Source organism: Pygocentrus nattereri, chromosome 26 (assembly GCF_015220715.1).
Source record: "Pygocentrus nattereri isolate fPygNat1 chromosome 26, fPygNat1.pri, whole genome shotgun sequence".
NCBI classification, from domain to species: domain Eukaryota; kingdom Metazoa; phylum Chordata; class Actinopteri; order Characiformes; family Serrasalmidae; genus Pygocentrus; species Pygocentrus nattereri.
The window spans coordinates 30,067,506-30,084,565 of record NC_051236.1 but is presented as its reverse complement, the minus strand read 5'-3'; the positions used below and the strand labels follow the sequence as shown (position 1 = coordinate 30,084,565).

The 17,060-nt window shown below is 39.4% G+C and overlaps 1 protein-coding gene across 1 annotated transcript; it reads left to right on the top strand.

The window, feature by feature from the left end:
* Positions 1–2,400: 2,400 nt before the first annotated feature.
* rad54l (RAD54 like) lies at positions 2,401–15,992 on the top strand. Its single transcript, XM_017715576.2, has 18 exons — positions 2,401–2,697; positions 3,709–3,792; positions 4,032–4,145; positions 4,236–4,296; positions 4,518–4,653; positions 4,776–4,845; positions 5,970–6,258; positions 6,856–6,980; positions 7,093–7,243; positions 8,517–8,643; positions 8,718–8,792; positions 9,410–9,540; positions 11,306–11,416; positions 11,505–11,628; positions 12,213–12,291; positions 12,390–12,569; positions 13,579–13,742; positions 15,592–15,992. The coding sequence occupies exons 1-18, from the start codon at positions 2,695–2,697 to the stop codon at positions 15,791–15,793; spliced, it is 2,226 nt and encodes a 741-aa protein (XP_017571065.1). The 5' UTR covers positions 2,401–2,694; the 3' UTR covers positions 15,794–15,992.
* Positions 15,993–17,060: the final 1,068 nt, after the last annotated feature.

The following is a 17,060-nucleotide window of genomic DNA, read 5'->3' as shown; positions in this document are numbered from 1 at the left end:
CCAGGAAAACAGCAGTTATTTGACAGAAAATGACACAGAACAGATGCCTCAGAAACTACATTTTTCCCAGGATCTAGAGGGTCTAGTGAGCCAGTATACAGTGAAATCTGTAGATTTCCCCCAAAGTGTAGTCTTAGAAGTTGGTTGCATTTTCTGATTCTCACAATCCAAGTAACGTAATTCAATGATGTTGAGGTCTGGACTCTGGGACAGTCGGTCCATTGTTCTGAGAACACCAGCCGCTTTGTTATTTGGTTAGTTTCTTCTTTACTGTCATTGCTCTTTTCTCATCAACAGCTTTTTGAAAGCTATACATCTACTCCAAGGTGCATAGTGGAAAGTTCAGTGAAAAGCATGGACAGAAACACCTGTGGATGTTTTCAGATCTTAAACAAGTACTGTTTATCTGATTCTGACAGGTAGGGAGGGGAACTAACAACTTTTGTAGAGAAACAGGTGGACCACAATCTGTAATTATAGAGCTAAACAAAGAAACATGCTCCCCACAAAAAGCTAATAAGAGACAGATTCAGTCACTGATATATTAGTAAAATTTCCTCTTGCTTAAATCATGAAATAAAGCTTGGACTGTTGGGGAGAGAACTGCTTACATTCAGGCAACTGAGAAATAAATATATCTTTGTTATTACATATGCCAATCGGATCACTGTCTCAGTGTGACCACCAGCTCTTCCATCCATCCATCCATCCATTTTCTAAGCCGCTTCTCCGTCAAGGTCGCGGGGGGGTGCTGGAGCCCATCCCAGCAGTCTTCGGGCGGAAGGCAGGATACACCCTGGACAGGTCGCCAGTCCATCACAGGGCCAGCTCTTCCAACATTCACAATTTCTGGAAAGCAGTATATTCCCTTGAAAACAACTTCTTTCTTGTTATTACAAACAACATTTTAGTTAATCATAGATAATTTTTTGATGTCTGACTAGAAAGCACTTTGACAAGCTTTAATGTACATTTTAATGCAGTTGGTCATATATTTGATGATACTGACTTAAAGCTGCCTTTGAATCAGTCTGACATCACTTCTACTGCTACCCAGAGCCACGTTCTCTTTACTCCAGATTTTCTCTCCATACTTTGTGGCTAATGCTCTCACTGCTATTAACCTGTTAGGATGGTCTGGACTCTTTGTCCTGTGTCTTGCAACCCTGGTTATTGTAGAACATATTACATTACAGAATCCCCAGTATGTATGTACATATACACACACAAATACAGCCAAATTCACATTTATGGCATTTGGCTGACGCTCTTATCCAGAGTGACTTACAATTTGATTGCTTTACACAGGAAGGTGAAGGTGGTGTTAGGAGTCTTGCCCAAGGACTCTTATTGGTGTAGTGTAGGGTGCTGAACCAGGTGGGGGATTGAACCCCAGTGTAGAAGGCAGAGGTGTTACCCACTACACTACACCACCAAATGTATGTGGACACCCCTCTTAATTATTGTGTTTAGGCGTTTTAGTTGCACCCGTTGCTAACAGGTGTAGAAATCAAGATAAAATCAAGCACAGAGCCGTGCAGTCTTCATAGACAACACTGAGAGCAGAATGGGTTGTAGAACGGACCAGTGAGTTTAAACAAGGTGCTGTCATGTGATGCCACATTTGCCACAGGTCAGTTGGTGGAATTTCTGCTCTGCCAGATCTGCCCTGGACAAGCGTAAGTGCTATTTTTGTTGCAATGGAAGCATCTAGGAGGAAAACCAGCGCTGTCTCAGAACAGCAGACAACTTAGCATTTAGCATCTCCTCTTGCATCACTCACTACTTCGTTTCAAACTGCCTCTGGAAGCCATGTAGTCACAAGAACTGTACATCTGGTATGTATACGGCATGTACACACACACACACACACACACACACACACACACACATACATTATTTGCGGCTCTGTTCAGTAAATGATGCGGTCAGTCTCTCTGGAGTTTGAAGCCGTTTAAAATGACCACCACCATTAGCAGGGCTACACTGCCATCTGCTGGGTGGTCCTGGTGGGTTTTTTTTGTGTACCATTTTTTCACATTATTCAACGAGGAGTTTAACAATTTTCTAAATTGACGTAGGCCATTTCTGTTTCTATTAAATTCACATTCATTTGCATTATTATGTGCAAAGGCAGATGAATGTCCTTAAATGTGTAATGTGTATACTTATTATGAGATAACTCATCGCTCAACACTTGAAACAGACAACAAATCATTTGTTTTCAGACAGTACAGTAGATTCAAAACCCGCCAATATGTCCAATTTTCTGTCTAATGCACATTAATGTTATAATCTCGTCCGTTTGTTTATTGTTTACGAGCAGTTCGCGTTTCAGCAACGCGTTTCGTGGTTTGAGTCTTTTCGCGATCCGTATTGAGCGGCGTCAGCGCGGGCTGTTCAATAATAACCATGGCGCCGCCGGAGCTACAAAAATAATGAAGTATAAGGGATTTTTCACTTTCCCGCCATGGAAACAGCCGCTGGACAGTCTGTCTGTTCAGCATGATGCTGCTGGTGATTTAGAGTAGTCGCTATAACGGCTGAGGTTTAATGTCGTAAGCGGACAGGTTTGTTGTTATACACTAAGTTACATAGCTTTAGCTTAGCTAAGCTAGGTCAGGTTAGTGAAGCTAAACTTAAGCTTAATTCCCGCGTCTGTGTTTGGACTGAACTCCAGCGCTTGTAGAAACGATGGTAAGGAATACTCCAGATTTACAACTCCAGGCAGACGAGAAAGTTAACTTTTATTCCTGTGTGCATTAATGGCTCTCACAGTGCCACCTGCCCTTTATTTCAATAGCGGTAGCCTGGCGTTAAGTCCAGGTGTTTTCCGTAATACCATTATTGTCATTTTTCAAATATTGTTATATTGTTAAACGTAAATTTTCTGGATTTAAATGAGAATTGCAGCCGAAAACTAGCATTAAATGCTTTATTTGTCATATACTGTAACGTAGCACTGAATCTCTCAGCCTCATTTGACAGAATTCACGATTTTGTGACCCTTTTATATTTTCAGCCAGCAATGTTCACTCCCTACAATCCCCAGCACAACTGTCATATAACCACTGGGATCTGAGATCCCTGTCTGCCCAGTTGAAGTCTAATAAAACGGAATTTCTTAGGTTTCTTAAAAGTCTTCGTCTACTGTTAGTCATATGAGGGATTGAAGTCTGCTGGCAGACTTGAATGTGTTGTCAGCGTTTGTTTTGTTTGCTTGTTTTTCATGACTGCTGTGTGTGTAGGTTATATTCTTATTTAACTCGTTAATTAGCAGCAGTTGGTGTGTTGGCAGAAGGAGAAACTCCAAACCAGGATCAGGATTGAAAACCACGGACTTGATGGTGTCCACAAAGGCGTACATTTTACATGCCTTTAGTTAAACAAATTGCGCCCAGTTGAGGTTAATCATGGAAAATAAGCCCTCATATTTAGTAACTTGAGGAGTCTTCATGATCATTAACAATCTTCACAAAATGTTTTGTCTACCCGCTCAAAAGTCTGAGAAGTCCTTTACAGCAATTCTCTTTGCTTGATGGGTTTTGTGTGGACAGCCTCATCGGACAGGTAGTTCAATGGAACTGAGATCGGGACTATTGACTTTCCACAATATGTAATTAATATTGTTTAAGCCACTCTTCATTACTATGACTTGGCTGAAGATTAGGTCTGTACTGAGCTAATAAACTATATGAATTGGTTTAGAGGAGAAGCCTTGCACCGAGCCAGCTTGCCAAAAGAAAACAAAGAGAGGATTCATCAGAGGATGAGGACTGGCATCCTGATACTGTAAGTAGCTGATGGGCTGCTGATCTGCAGCTTAAAAGCTGGTTAAGTGTTGGTTGAATTATTAATAATATAATCTGTTATTTATTAATTAGATTCTGTGTTGTTTTAATGTATTATGTGCTGTGTTCACTTTGACATATCAAGGACATGGAAACAAGTCTTGGACTTTATTATCCTTGACAAATAAGCTGAAATGTCATTTTTCTGTCAAAATTGTCCTGCTAAATTTGCTCTTATAGACAGCTAAAAGGAAGAAAGGGGAGAAAGACTGTCGAGAAAATTACATATCTCCGTATAGAAAACCGCTCACACAGCTCACCAACCGACCCCTGTGTGTGGACAGCAATGAGCACGTAAGTAATAATATACAAAAAATCATTAATTAAGACTTAACGAATCCACACATTAGTACGACGTACCTGTTTCCATTTCTGTTTTTACAGGAGGCTTTCATTCGAAGTATCCTTTCAAGACCATTCAAGATTCCCATCCCTAATTACACAGGTAATACACATGTATTAATGTACATAATGCACATGTAAAAGTCTTAAGAGCAAAGTGACAAAAACAATTTGTTTATTCTAAGAGAGAAACAGAAGTTGGGATAATTAAGCCAGTTATTGGTATATAAAACCATGCAAATATAAAAAGCCGACTTAAGGGGAAAAATAGAATATACAGGTGGTATTAATAACAGCAACAATGTTTTCCACCTTACTCTACAGGGTCATTGGGGGTGCGTGCTTTGGGTCTGAGGAAAGCGGGGGTGAGAAAGGCTCTGTATGACCCATTTGAAGACGGGGCTTTGGTTCTATATGAGCCCCCTGCTATAAGCGCTCATGATCTCATCAAAGCAGATAAGTCAGTCACGCTCTGCATAATCCAATGTATTTGTTTCTCATATTCCTGCAGAAAGACATAAAAATGTCCTTAGTATTCCTTAGTAGCAGACATAATATGTCATTGTTATTGAACATCTGCAGGGACAAGCTGCCAGTACATGTTGTTGTAGATCCAGTCCTCAGTAAGGTCCTACGTCCCCATCAACGAGAGGTAAGACGTTGTCAAGTTTGAAAAGGTCTACAGTACCGGTTATAGACCACTTGAGAAATTATATTAAAGGGCTGACGTCCTATAGTATTTACAGTATTTTTTTCCTTTCAGGTTCACTTGATGGATCTGATTTTTATGCATGTTTATTTTTGCATTACAAGTGGTCGTCGTTAATTTTTACATGACTATTTTCCAACCTCTTTATATCCATTAGGACTGGAATGATATGTGTACATGAGCTCTCTTCTGATTGGTTGCCTTGTGTTGTGCAGAAACACACCTTATAACTGCAGCATGGGTGGGTGGAGCTAAGCTGCTGTAGGCTGAATATGCTGATATAGAAATGCGTTTATTTTTGTGACATCACAAAGGTGAATTTAAAACAGGCTGTTTTTACAGCTTAATTTTCAAATATGGACCTTATCGATTTGGGAGAGAGAGGTCAACTTTCAAAAAAAAGAGTCCAAGCCCCCATGAGCAACCCAAGGGTGACAGACGCCAGAAAAAACTTAAGAGCACCAGAAAAAACCTTGAGTGACCTATGACTACTGTTGGAGACCTATCGGAGTACCACTAAAAACCAGTGACTACTGTTTGGAGTCAATTTCAGTGAAAAGAAAGCTATGAATGTATGAAAGCATACAGTGATGATCGAAGAGAGTGGCATATTTTGAAACTTTAACGGTATACTAAAAGAAGTCCAATTTATTGTGCACTAGAGCAACATATAACTTGATGAAGTGGCCAGAGAAGTACACAGATTATAACAGATATTCGGCATAAAATAAGACAGTAAAATATAAACAAAATAAATAAGATGGTAGATGTGAAAGAGCTTGTGTTAAAAGAGCTAAACGAAAAGAATGAATATGCACATTTTCATGTAATAATAGTTAAAGGAAATGTTAATCATTTTCAAGCCTCTCTCAAATCAGCAAAGCATTTAAAGTTACCCATCAATGCTTAATGCTGACTCACGTGGGTCACTGGTGGAATTGAAGAAATCCAGCAAGATACTTCACAGGATACCATTTGTTGAAAACCATGACAACAGCAAAGTACTGAATTATGTGGACTTAAATTTGTCCGCGCTTCATGCCCTCCTGCTCTGTGCTGTTCTGCAGGGTGTGATGTTTCTGTGGGAGTGTGTGACGGGGCGGAGAATTCCGGGCTCATATGGCTGCATAATGGCAGATGAGATGGGCCTGGGGAAGACTCTGCAGTGCATCACCCTGATGTGGACCCTGCTCAGACAGAGCCCTGATTTCAAGCCTGAGATTGACAAGGCCATTGTGGTTTCTCCATCCAGCTTGGTCAGAAACTGGTATAACGAAATTGGAAAGTGGCTGGGCGGACGTGTGCATCCTGTGGCCATCGATGGGGGCTCCAAGGAGGAGATAGACAAGAAGCTTGGTGAGAAGAGAAAATGAATATTTCTCACAAAATGTATATACAGTGTCCATTTTTTTGTATTACAATGTAATGCATGAAAAACATGATCGTGATCTGTGATGTACTCAAGTAAGAATGTGTTGGTAGCTTAAAGGCACCACACTTTGGAAAACTTTTTTTTGAAATGAAAGAGTTTATTGTAGTATGTTAATGCTGCTAAAGTTTTAAAATGTACTATTCGCTGAACACTGTATACAGTAGAAAAATAATAAGCTTCGTTGTTTGAATTCGTTGCTTTTGTGAATTGTTTTAACAAATGGCTGTTGGAGCTACAAAGCTAATGTACTGTTTTTTGGCAACTCCATGTATTTTTGCCCATTTGTATAGATAGCAGTATGCCATTCAGTGTCAGAAACCACATAAGCAAGTCTATTAGAATTTGCTTGATGCTAACTAGTGAATATCCATCCCTTGTTAACTACACTAACATTGTATCTCCAACTAAACAAAACCAAGAAGCAAACTTAAGACACCAAACTTGTCTTGGTTCGGTGAAAATGTGTAAATTTGTTTTTCTGTTTTTCTGTTGCTTTGATTGCCTTGTTTCTTGTATTTCAGTAAACTTTATGACCCAGCACGGCTTGAGGGTTCCAACTCCAATTCTGATAATTTCATATGAAACGTTCCGCCTCCATGCTGAGGTTCTTCACAAAGGCAAAGTTGGACTGGTCATTTGCGATGAGGTTTGATATTTTATCTGTAACATTCATCATCAGCACATTAGTGGTGAAGGAGCTGATGCACCAGTTTCAGGCTCAGCTATGAGTGCATTATTTCTGCCTTTGCTTAACTCAGGGTCACCGGTTGAAGAACTCTGATAATCAGACATACCAGGCCCTGAATGCGATGAATGCTCAACGGCGAGTTCTCATCTCTGGCACACCAATTCAGAACGATCTGCTGGAGTACTTCAGCCTGGTGCACTTTGTCAACGCTGGTATACTCGGTATGTGGTTTGACTAAAAAACATAGTTTGAACTTAGTTTGAAAGTTATGAAGGATGTTTGATTCTTAAGTTATATTGATGTAGTGAAATATGTTAAAGATGTAAATCTCGAATTGATTAGATTACAATTTTTCAGGAAGATTTTGTGATCCTTGAGATCCTTGAAAATATTCAGTTCATCCAGATTTCCCCATGAGGGGAATTAGATTTTGGAACAATCAGTAAAAACCAAAAATGTGTTTGAAGAAACTAGACAGTAAAAGTAACACACCAGGCAGCATTTCTTATTGCATTTTTTGGATGTTTTACATTTGAAAGTAGCCCAAACATTTTAGTTTGGACAAAGATGAGTGCATACATTGTTGAATATTAGTATAATTAAATAAAGTCAAGGCCTACAAAATTGATTGACATTTAAAGTGTTATTTTTTAAAAGTTTTCTTGTAAACACAACTTTGTTCTAACGTTCATTTACTGAATTGAAATATGAATTCTTTCCTTGTTTGTTTTTGTTTGTCAGTTTGGATTTTTTGTTAGTCTTTTAGATGCCTACCTCACTGCACATTAAAAACCAAGAATTGACCCAAATGGGAGCCAATTAAACTTACAGTTGTTCATTTTCCATCTACTTGAGAGACAGTTGGAACCATAATAGTTATCGAGCTAAGAGATTCAGTTGTCTTTCTGAGCGTTTTATGCCACTCTTAACCATCTAATTTGGTTAATTAGCTACTTTGCTTGGTAGGTAGCAATATACTGAATTGTTCTGCATGTACGCCCACAAAGCAATAGCTGTGTTGACATTATAAATTATGGTATACCCTATTACCATTATATCACTTCTATCTATTGAGTGTGAAAATATGAGCAAAGGAGGCTGACATAAGAGTCATTGCTAATAATTCTAGAGTCCTCAGTAGCGCTTTTCACCATAGCAAACTTCCTAAAGTAGTAATTCTCAATTAGATAAAAAGGTCTCAGTTAACACACCATTCTAGTTTACATTCCAGGCCATATATTGGTAGCACTGCGGTAGCACTTTGTGACTTTACCTAGAAGAGCAATGAATTTGCTTTAATTAGTCAGCTGCAAGCAACAGACAGGAGCTTTGAGTACAATTCGATCCTGTTGAGCAGGTATCAAAAACCATAAACTTGGAACAGGATAAGATCGATGGCTACTGAAAAAGGCACCGTTCCAGTTCTTTGTTCCTGTACATTATGCTGTGGAAAAACACCTTTTGATGAGCATTTTCTGTCCTTTGCTGTTGTAGGTACAGCTCAGGAGTTCAAGAAGCGGTTTGAGATTCCTATCCTGAAGGGCCGGGATGCAGACGCTAGTGATAAAGACCGAGCTGTTGGGGAGGAGAAACTGAAAGAACTCATTAGTATCGTCAACAGGTGAGCTTCAGTCTGTGTGCAATTCAAGGTTTTCCCCAACATCGTGTTTTACATGATGCTTTATCTGTCTGTAGGTGCTTAATCCGAAGGACTTCCGACATTCTTTCCAAGTATCTTCCTGTCAAGATTGAGCAAGTTGTTTGCTGCAGGTAAAATGTTTAGTATCAGTGGACAAATTACAAAAAAGAAGACTTTTAAAAAACACTCTGCTTGGTTTCCCAAAAGCATTTTTTTGTTTTGTTGATTTTGAAAGTGAACATAAGTTAACACATCCTCTACAGAGAACATATACGCACATATCAGTATACAAATACTGTTTATTTGCTGAAATATATTGTAAAAAATAAGACATAAAATGTAGCCTGTGCAAAAGTTACGGTGCATTTGTTTTTTGCAGAAAAAAAAAAATTTTAAGTTTGTTCTGTTTAAGTTTGTACATAATGTGCTAACTTAAATTCACTTAGAAAATTAAGAAAACATGTTATTTGACTGGGATATTCAAATTTTTGCATACATCTGTGTATGCTGTTGTATCTGTCATGGTGTAAGTTTATGTGCAATTAATGTATCAACTGTTATTGTTATTTGAAACCATATTGGCCCCAACACTTCCTGTAGTGTAATTGCAGTGTGAGTCATGAAAATGATGGAGCTTTTTGAAATTTTGTAGAAAATGTTTGGTTTTTTAATTTTACCACATTAACTTGACTTTTCCATAATGGACTCGTATGTGTGTTTATTGTGGTTTTAATCCTGTGCTGTGCAGGCTGACTCCTCTGCAGAAGGAGCTGTACAAGCTGTTTCTGAAGCAGGCCAAGCCAGTGGAGAGTCTGCAGCACGGCAGGATCAGTGTGTCCTCTCTGTCCTCCATCACCTCGCTCAAAAAGCTCTGCAACCGTGAGTGTTAAATCCTCTGTCTTAGCCAAAGACATCAACGCGTAGTACTTATTTGTGCTGGGGTTTAGTAGGTCCCATTGTATAGTTGGGTTTTAGCTCTCTTAATACCTGCTGTGGTAACGTCTCTCCTGGAAAGAAGGTGTCAATTGCTGCAATGATATAAACAACTTCTGGACGGGGCTGGAGAGGAACTTCTAAATGAGTACTTTGTCCAAGTGTTTAAGGGCCCGTATTATGAAAAATAAGCTCGCTTCTATTACTATAGTATCCTAAGTGATTGCTGAGGTGTTTCTAGGCTGTTATCACAGGTGTTGCTAGGCCATCGCTATGGTGTGCATATGTGTGTATGTGTGTGTATTGTATAAAACTATTGGTGGCATGCATTTAGTGTATTACTGTGTAATAGCTGTGTACTATTGCTGTGTTAGTGTATAATGACTATAATTACTGTGCCTTAGAGTACGTGTAAATAACTGTTTAATTGCTGTGTATTAGTCTTCATGTGTGTGAGTCTGTATGCACTGTCAGTGAGAGAGGTGTCCATTGTGAGATTATTTGTGTCAGATCTGAATTTTCGAAACACCCCGCTACTCATTTGCTTCCACTTTTGTGGATAGCTGTGTTGAAAACCGTATGCCCAGTCAGTCCATAAAGCACAAGTGCACTGTTCCCGTGATGCTGAAAGACTGCTGGCTGTAACTGTAAATTACAGATCGTAAATCTTTAGAAGTTTCTGAGCGCAGAATGATGAGGCGCAACTTGGTTTAAGTTGGCTTGACAAAGTCAATCCCAAGTGAATACTATGGTGTTACTAGGCTGTTGCTGTTGGTATACCAGGTGGTTGCTTATTATGCGTGTATGTGTGCTAGCATGTATGTAAGTCTGTATGTAATGGCTGTGAGCAGCAGAGTGTGAGATCTTTTGGGACGTCATTTGCGTGTTCTGAACATTCTGCCATTCATTTCCTATGGGGGAACAAAAAATTGTGTTTTAACAAGCACAGTGTGCAATGGGAACCAATAGCATAAGCGCACTATTCCCATGTAAACTCCGCAAACATGCAGAATTTTCTGGTTCTAGTTAAATAACTCTGACCTGTGAAACCGGTTTAAAAAACAAAACAAAACATACAATAATAAAGCTGAGTAACAGTAAGTTGACTCTGTCAAGCCAACTTAATAAACCTACTTGTCTTGATTGCGTTTTAGAATTAAAGGCTATAAGGGTCCCCATTTTTCAGAGTTCAGTAGATTCATGAAGTCCTAAAGTGATGGACAAATCAGTTATTATTCTGGTTCCTAAGATACTTTGCCCTCAAGGTATGCAGGAATACAGACATGCTCCAGTTATAAACCATGTCGACTTGTTTGCGAATGCCACTGAGGCATGGACGATGCTATTGAATGTATAGTGCATTTGGCAGTCAAAAATTTGGAGACCCTCAATGGCTTTGTGAAGTACCTTTGTGTAGATTTAAGTGATATAAACACTCTGTTAATTAATTGTTTAAATAAAGAGCTGGTGTGAAGTGTTAAATGGAAAGAAATGTACTTCCTGGGAATGTATTGAATTGTATAGTCTATATTATTTTTTATCAGTATACTGGACTGTATAGCAGAAGCTCTCCCTGGGCGTGATTTTTATTTTATGAATTACCTTTAGTGATTTCCTTTACTAAAAGAACGCAATATACAAAATTTAGACCATCTTTTAAGATGTTCATGTCTTTATAGACAGTTGTATGCATGTTTTCTGACTCTGTCAGACCCTTCACTGATCTATGAGAAGTGTGTGGAGGGAGAGGAAGGCTTTGCTGGAGCGATGGATCTTTTCCCCTCAGGTTACTCCACAAAAGCCGTAGAGCCGCAGCTTTCAGGTCAGTTAAATTTATGACTTTGTGTTTTTGTAGCTGCTGTCTGGTTGCTCTAGAACGTCTTGTGATTTTCTTTACTTTTGATTTTCAGGGAAAATGTTGGTGCTGGATTACATACTGGCCATGACCAGGACTACCACCAGTGATAAGGTGGTGCTGGTCTCCAATTACACACAGACTCTGGACCTGTTTGAGAAACTGTGCCGGGCACGGAAGTGAGTGAGACTGAGTATTTGGTATTGAATTCAGTAAAAAGCCTTGTATTTTACAGGAGAAAGAAAATTAAGTTTCAATGGAAGATTTTTTTTTTCAAGTAATTTTAAAGCGTTCCTACCGGCCTGTTTTAAATTTGAAAACAATGTAAAGAGCAGCTAGTATTTGAAAATGAAATATAGAAAAAAAAAGAAAAAATTGACGTTTTCATGATGGAAGAAGCTGTATGTGATTTTAAAATGACAGAAAAAGATATCTAGCATCAGGAATGAAGTTATAATGAAGTTATATCCGGGATAACATAAGAATAAGACAACACTTGTAAATAGATTAGTACTGTATATTTAACATTTAACAACTTTTTGTTGGTCCCCAGATGATTTATATATTAAAGAATATATCTAAAAATACCTTGTTGTTATTATTGTACATGAAATAAGATTATTAAAAGTCTATACGTTAGGAAGACCAGAATGTACAAGAGAACAAACAACGCTATCATCATTCAGTCATAGTGAGATTTTTTTATTTAAATGTGTAGTAAGAAACTGGCCAACTGATTGACTGCTACCTTTCCTTGAATAAGGTATCTGTACGTGAGACTGGATGGAACAATGTCCATCAAAAAGAGAGCCAAGATTGTTGAACGATTTAATAGCCCCTCCGTAAGTATTCCCCCAAATCAAATCAAATCAAATCAAATCAAGTATTTACTGTGCTTTTCTGGAGCACCGCTAACTTTTTCTCTCCAATTCCCTTTTAGAATCCTGAGTTTATCTTCATGTTAAGCAGCAAAGCCGGGGGTTGTGGCCTAAATTTGATTGGAGCAAATCGGCTGGTGATGTTCGACCCGGACTGGAATCCAGCCAATGATGAGCAGGCGATGGCGCGGGTGTGGCGAGATGGCCAGAGAAAGACATGCTACATCTACAGACTGCTTTCGGTGAGAGGGATCAGCTGCTGTTAACAGTAGCTACTGTTGATGTTAATGACAACAATTATTCATCGGATAAGTCTGATGCTGTTGATTATGGTACGACATGTAGTCGACAAAAGTGCTCTGTAACGCTCTTTTATCCTGTAGAAATTAACATTCTGTTAATCACCACTATTCTTTTGGTGATTAAACTTAAACCTAAAACCACAGACATGACCCATGAAAACATCAAATACAACAGATAATGTTAAGTTTCTCACCTTTCTTAAACCCATAGACGCTTTACAGCGGTAAAAATGCATAAGCAATAAACAACCCACAACGTGCGGTTTCTCAGCTAGCAGGGGAATAACTCACCAGATCATGGTATAGGGTCACTTAGCTGGCCTAGAAAAGTCCCTAGTCTTGGGGGGAAGGACTTTTTTGCCTGGGGGCTTCACAACTGTGATATACCATCACACCCGCTGCAGGATGTCTCGTAGACTGGAAGCAGCCGACCCATCAGCCACACAGCTGCTATGCAGCGCTGAAAGTGGTACCATGTGACACACAGTACTGTGTTCACGTCCTTTCTCTGTAAGTAATAAGTGATAATTTTTTTAATCCCACAACCGGGGAAATTCCACCTCCGCATTTAACCCATCTGTGAAGTGAAACACCACATACACACTAGTGAATACACACACTTTAGGGGGCAGTGAGCACACTTGCCCGGAGCGGTGGGCAGCCCTATCCATGGCGCCCAGGGAGCAGTTGGGAGTTAGGTGTCTTGCTCAAGGACATGTAGGTCATGTGCCAGTTCCTTAACCTCCAGCCCACGACTGCCCCCTAGAGGCTGTAGAGGTTGTGTTAACCTATTTACATGTACAGAAGCAACAAAACCTGAATCGAAAACGGTTTTCGAACTTTTGCATATGACTGTGTCCAGCTCAAATGGAAGTATGCCATGTGAAGTGTAAATACAAAAACAAATTTTAATCGGAAGACTTCATTTACTGTGTGTTTGTGTTTACAGACGGGCACCATTGAGGAGAAGATCCTGCAGAGGCAAGCACATAAGAAGGCCCTGAGCAGCTGTGTGGTGGATGAAGAGCAGGATGTAGAGAGGCATTTCTCTCTGGAGGAGCTGAAGGAGCTGTTTGCCCTCAACGAGGACACACTCAGCGACACACACGACAGGTACACAAATGCACACGCAATGTTTATGAGCAATGTCACACGCTCATCAGTTGCTGGCTGGCTGTTCAGATTGGTGGCAGGAGTGTGCTTATTAACACTAAATATTACTAATGAAAGAATTGATTAGATTGATTTCTCTTGTCTGGTCAAAGAAGGAGAGACGATCTGAGGCACAAAATATGTTCCTTTTGTTTTTGCTACGTGCTCTAGAACAGGGGTTTCAAACTCAACCACTGTATTTAAAAATCTCAGCAAATCTGTGGGCCCGAGAACGCCTATGTTTTATTTCATTTTTAATGAATGTTGTGTTATTACCCGCATTGGCCACTGTTTATTTAAAATGCACATACACTTAAGCAGTAGGATATATAGGCACTTATAATGGGCCTTGACAAATTACATGAATACTTGAAATATTTAAAATTGATATGTCCCAACAAAATTAGTCTTTTAAAATCTATTTGCTTGAACTAGACACCTGGCACCTACAAGTTAATTAATACTTCGGCTCAATTTCCGAGCTGCTAAGCTAACTGTTTATGTTGGTTGAACTGCAACTGAAATGCAGCTAGTGTGTTTGGTGATATGACAGGTGTGGAATTGTGTAGAATTGAGGTGTAACCATTGTTCTATACATTTTTGTTGGGGTCGGGGAGGCAGAGCACACGTTATTTTGCAGTGCATGCTGGGGACTGTAGTGCAGTGCATTGTGAAACGGGCTAATATTAATAGAAAATTTGTGGGCAGGATAACATTGTCTCATGGGCCTGACCCGGCCCACGGGCCTTGTGTTTGATATATGGACTCTAGAATGAAAACATGTTTCATCTGGGAGTTTTTAAAACAACTAATGCAGGTTAAACAAATGTTATTCCTGTGCTTGAGGGCAGTGAGTATCAGAATGTAGTAGAGCTAATAAAGATGAAGAAAGGTGCAATATTATTAAGGCAACTATTGGTTTCACATTTGAGAGAGATCAGAAACCTAAAAGTAAAAGAAATTATAACCCAAGACTAGACAGCTAGCAACCAGCAGTTGGGAGCTGTCATCTGTCTTAAAATTTCAGCCCCTCGCGTAGAGATATACCATCCTTGGTTGCTATATGTTTGGAAATACCTTATTCATGCCTTCAGAGAACCAGTATTAAGTTTGTAAGCTAAATTTTTTTGCTCACTGGCTCATATTTATTAAGCATCTCAGAGTAAAAACACTGATGTGAAGTCAGGTCTCATCAGTCTATGCAGTCTGATAGAGCACATTGTAAAAGGCATTAACTGGTCTTACATCAGCATTCATACTCTGGGAATGTTGATAAATGTGGGCCTTTCATTCACTTTCACTTGAGCTGGGAAATTTTAGGAAAGTCATTCCAAAAAATTATTGCCTATGTACTGTACATTCTGGCTACCTTCCATGGTTCCCTGAAATACACCATACGAACCACCACCTTAAACAACACAGTAGGCTACAAAAATCTCAGAAAAACATTAAATAAAATAGCCTACTTCACCTCAAAAAAAATATGTAACTAATAATCTGTTCAAAGGATAAAGACGTTGAAAATTAATGTTCAAGGATAATGTCTAGATAATGCATTTGGCACCTGCTTAATATTGAGAGACGGGGATATTTTATCACTAGCTTATCATGCTGTGGAATTGACAACACCCATTTTCTGCCGTATTTCATAAAGAGAAGTTCACAGTGAGCTTTTGTCCACTCTTAAAACTACACAAGCAGAGAAAAGATCCCAGCACTTTGTGGGATCAGGATAGCGTTGCATATCTTTGGTAACGTGTCATCCCCTGAAATTCAATTTGTGCAACATTTTGTCCTTTTTGTTTTTCAGGTTTCGTTGCCGGCGGTGCGTTAACGGCCGTCAGGTTCGCCCCCCTCCTGAGGATTCGGACTGCACCAGTGATCTGTCCTGCTGGCAGCACTGTGCGGACAAACGCGGGCTGAAGGACCCTGTGCTGCAGGCCAGCTGGGATGCCAGCGTCTCCTTTGTCTTCCACCAGCGCTCTCACGATGACCAGAGAGGAGTCGTCTGAACGGTTAAAAGCACCAAACACTGTACTCAACACTAGAGCAAACTGATGTAAAATAGGTGAAGTTGGAAAGATGAGCTGTGCGAGCCACAGGACATGGCAGCGTGATCAGAGATTTTTTATTTATTGTGTAACTATGTTAAATTCTCACATTCCACAAAATAAAAATCTGTATATAATGATGGGCTTTAAATACCTGATTCTATATCCATTTCAGATTGACAAGTAAGGCAGATTTTCTGTAGTCATCTTGGACAATTTACTTGTGTTGGTCAGCTCACATCACATTCCAAATCATACTAAAGACAGACGACAGGTTTCGACAGCTAGGTCAAAGCCTTTTGGAAGTCTGGTTGCTGAAGTTGATAAGCAAGAAAAGAGAAATTAAAGTTGCAAAAACAAAATGATGGTTGAAACCTAGAATGTGCAAAATATGAATCATGGCAAACGGGAAGTAGTGAAGATGGAAAACATGCACCTCTGCTATCTACACTGTAGACTGGGGTTCAATCCCCACCTGGTTCAGCACCCTACACTACACCAATAAGAGCCCTTGGGCAAGACTCCTAACACCACCTTCACCTTCTTGTGTAAAATAATCAAATTGTCAGCCGCTCTGGATATAAGCGTCAGCCACATGCCATAAATGTAAATGTACACAACTAAAATGGAGCTGATTTTCACTCGAGAGCACACCATCTACTCTTCGGGTCACAAAGAAAGAGTTGCTTGAATGTCAAAAAGACTGCTGATGAATGAGGTCAATCTGATTTCATGCGCAACCTTTCATTGTTAAGTCATCCAGGTTTATGTCCAAACAATGGATGCAAGTGATGAAATAGATACGTTTTATGATCAAAGACCTGCACACAAGATGTACTGCTTTTGATTGAAGACTGGAATGCTAATTTCAGAAATGAGAAGGAGGGAAATACAGTCAGACAACAAGCACTTGGAAACATAATGCTGATTTCCAAAGAAAACATCAAGAACCGATTTCAAATGCTGCGTGTATTTGACAGAGAATCGGAGGCTGGAACTAAAATCAAAGTGGATGACTGGAGAGCAAAAAGAGAACAGTAGCTACAAAAGGATGGAGATCATTTAAGAGAACCAAACCCTAAAGAGAGCTGCTGGAAAGGACAAGGTTCAATACAAAACATCTGTAAAGATATAAATGGGAATGAACGTGGAAAAATTGCAAGCAGGATTCAGGAAAGGCTTATAGAATTATAAATTATGAAAAAAAAAAAAACAAGAATACTTTTGA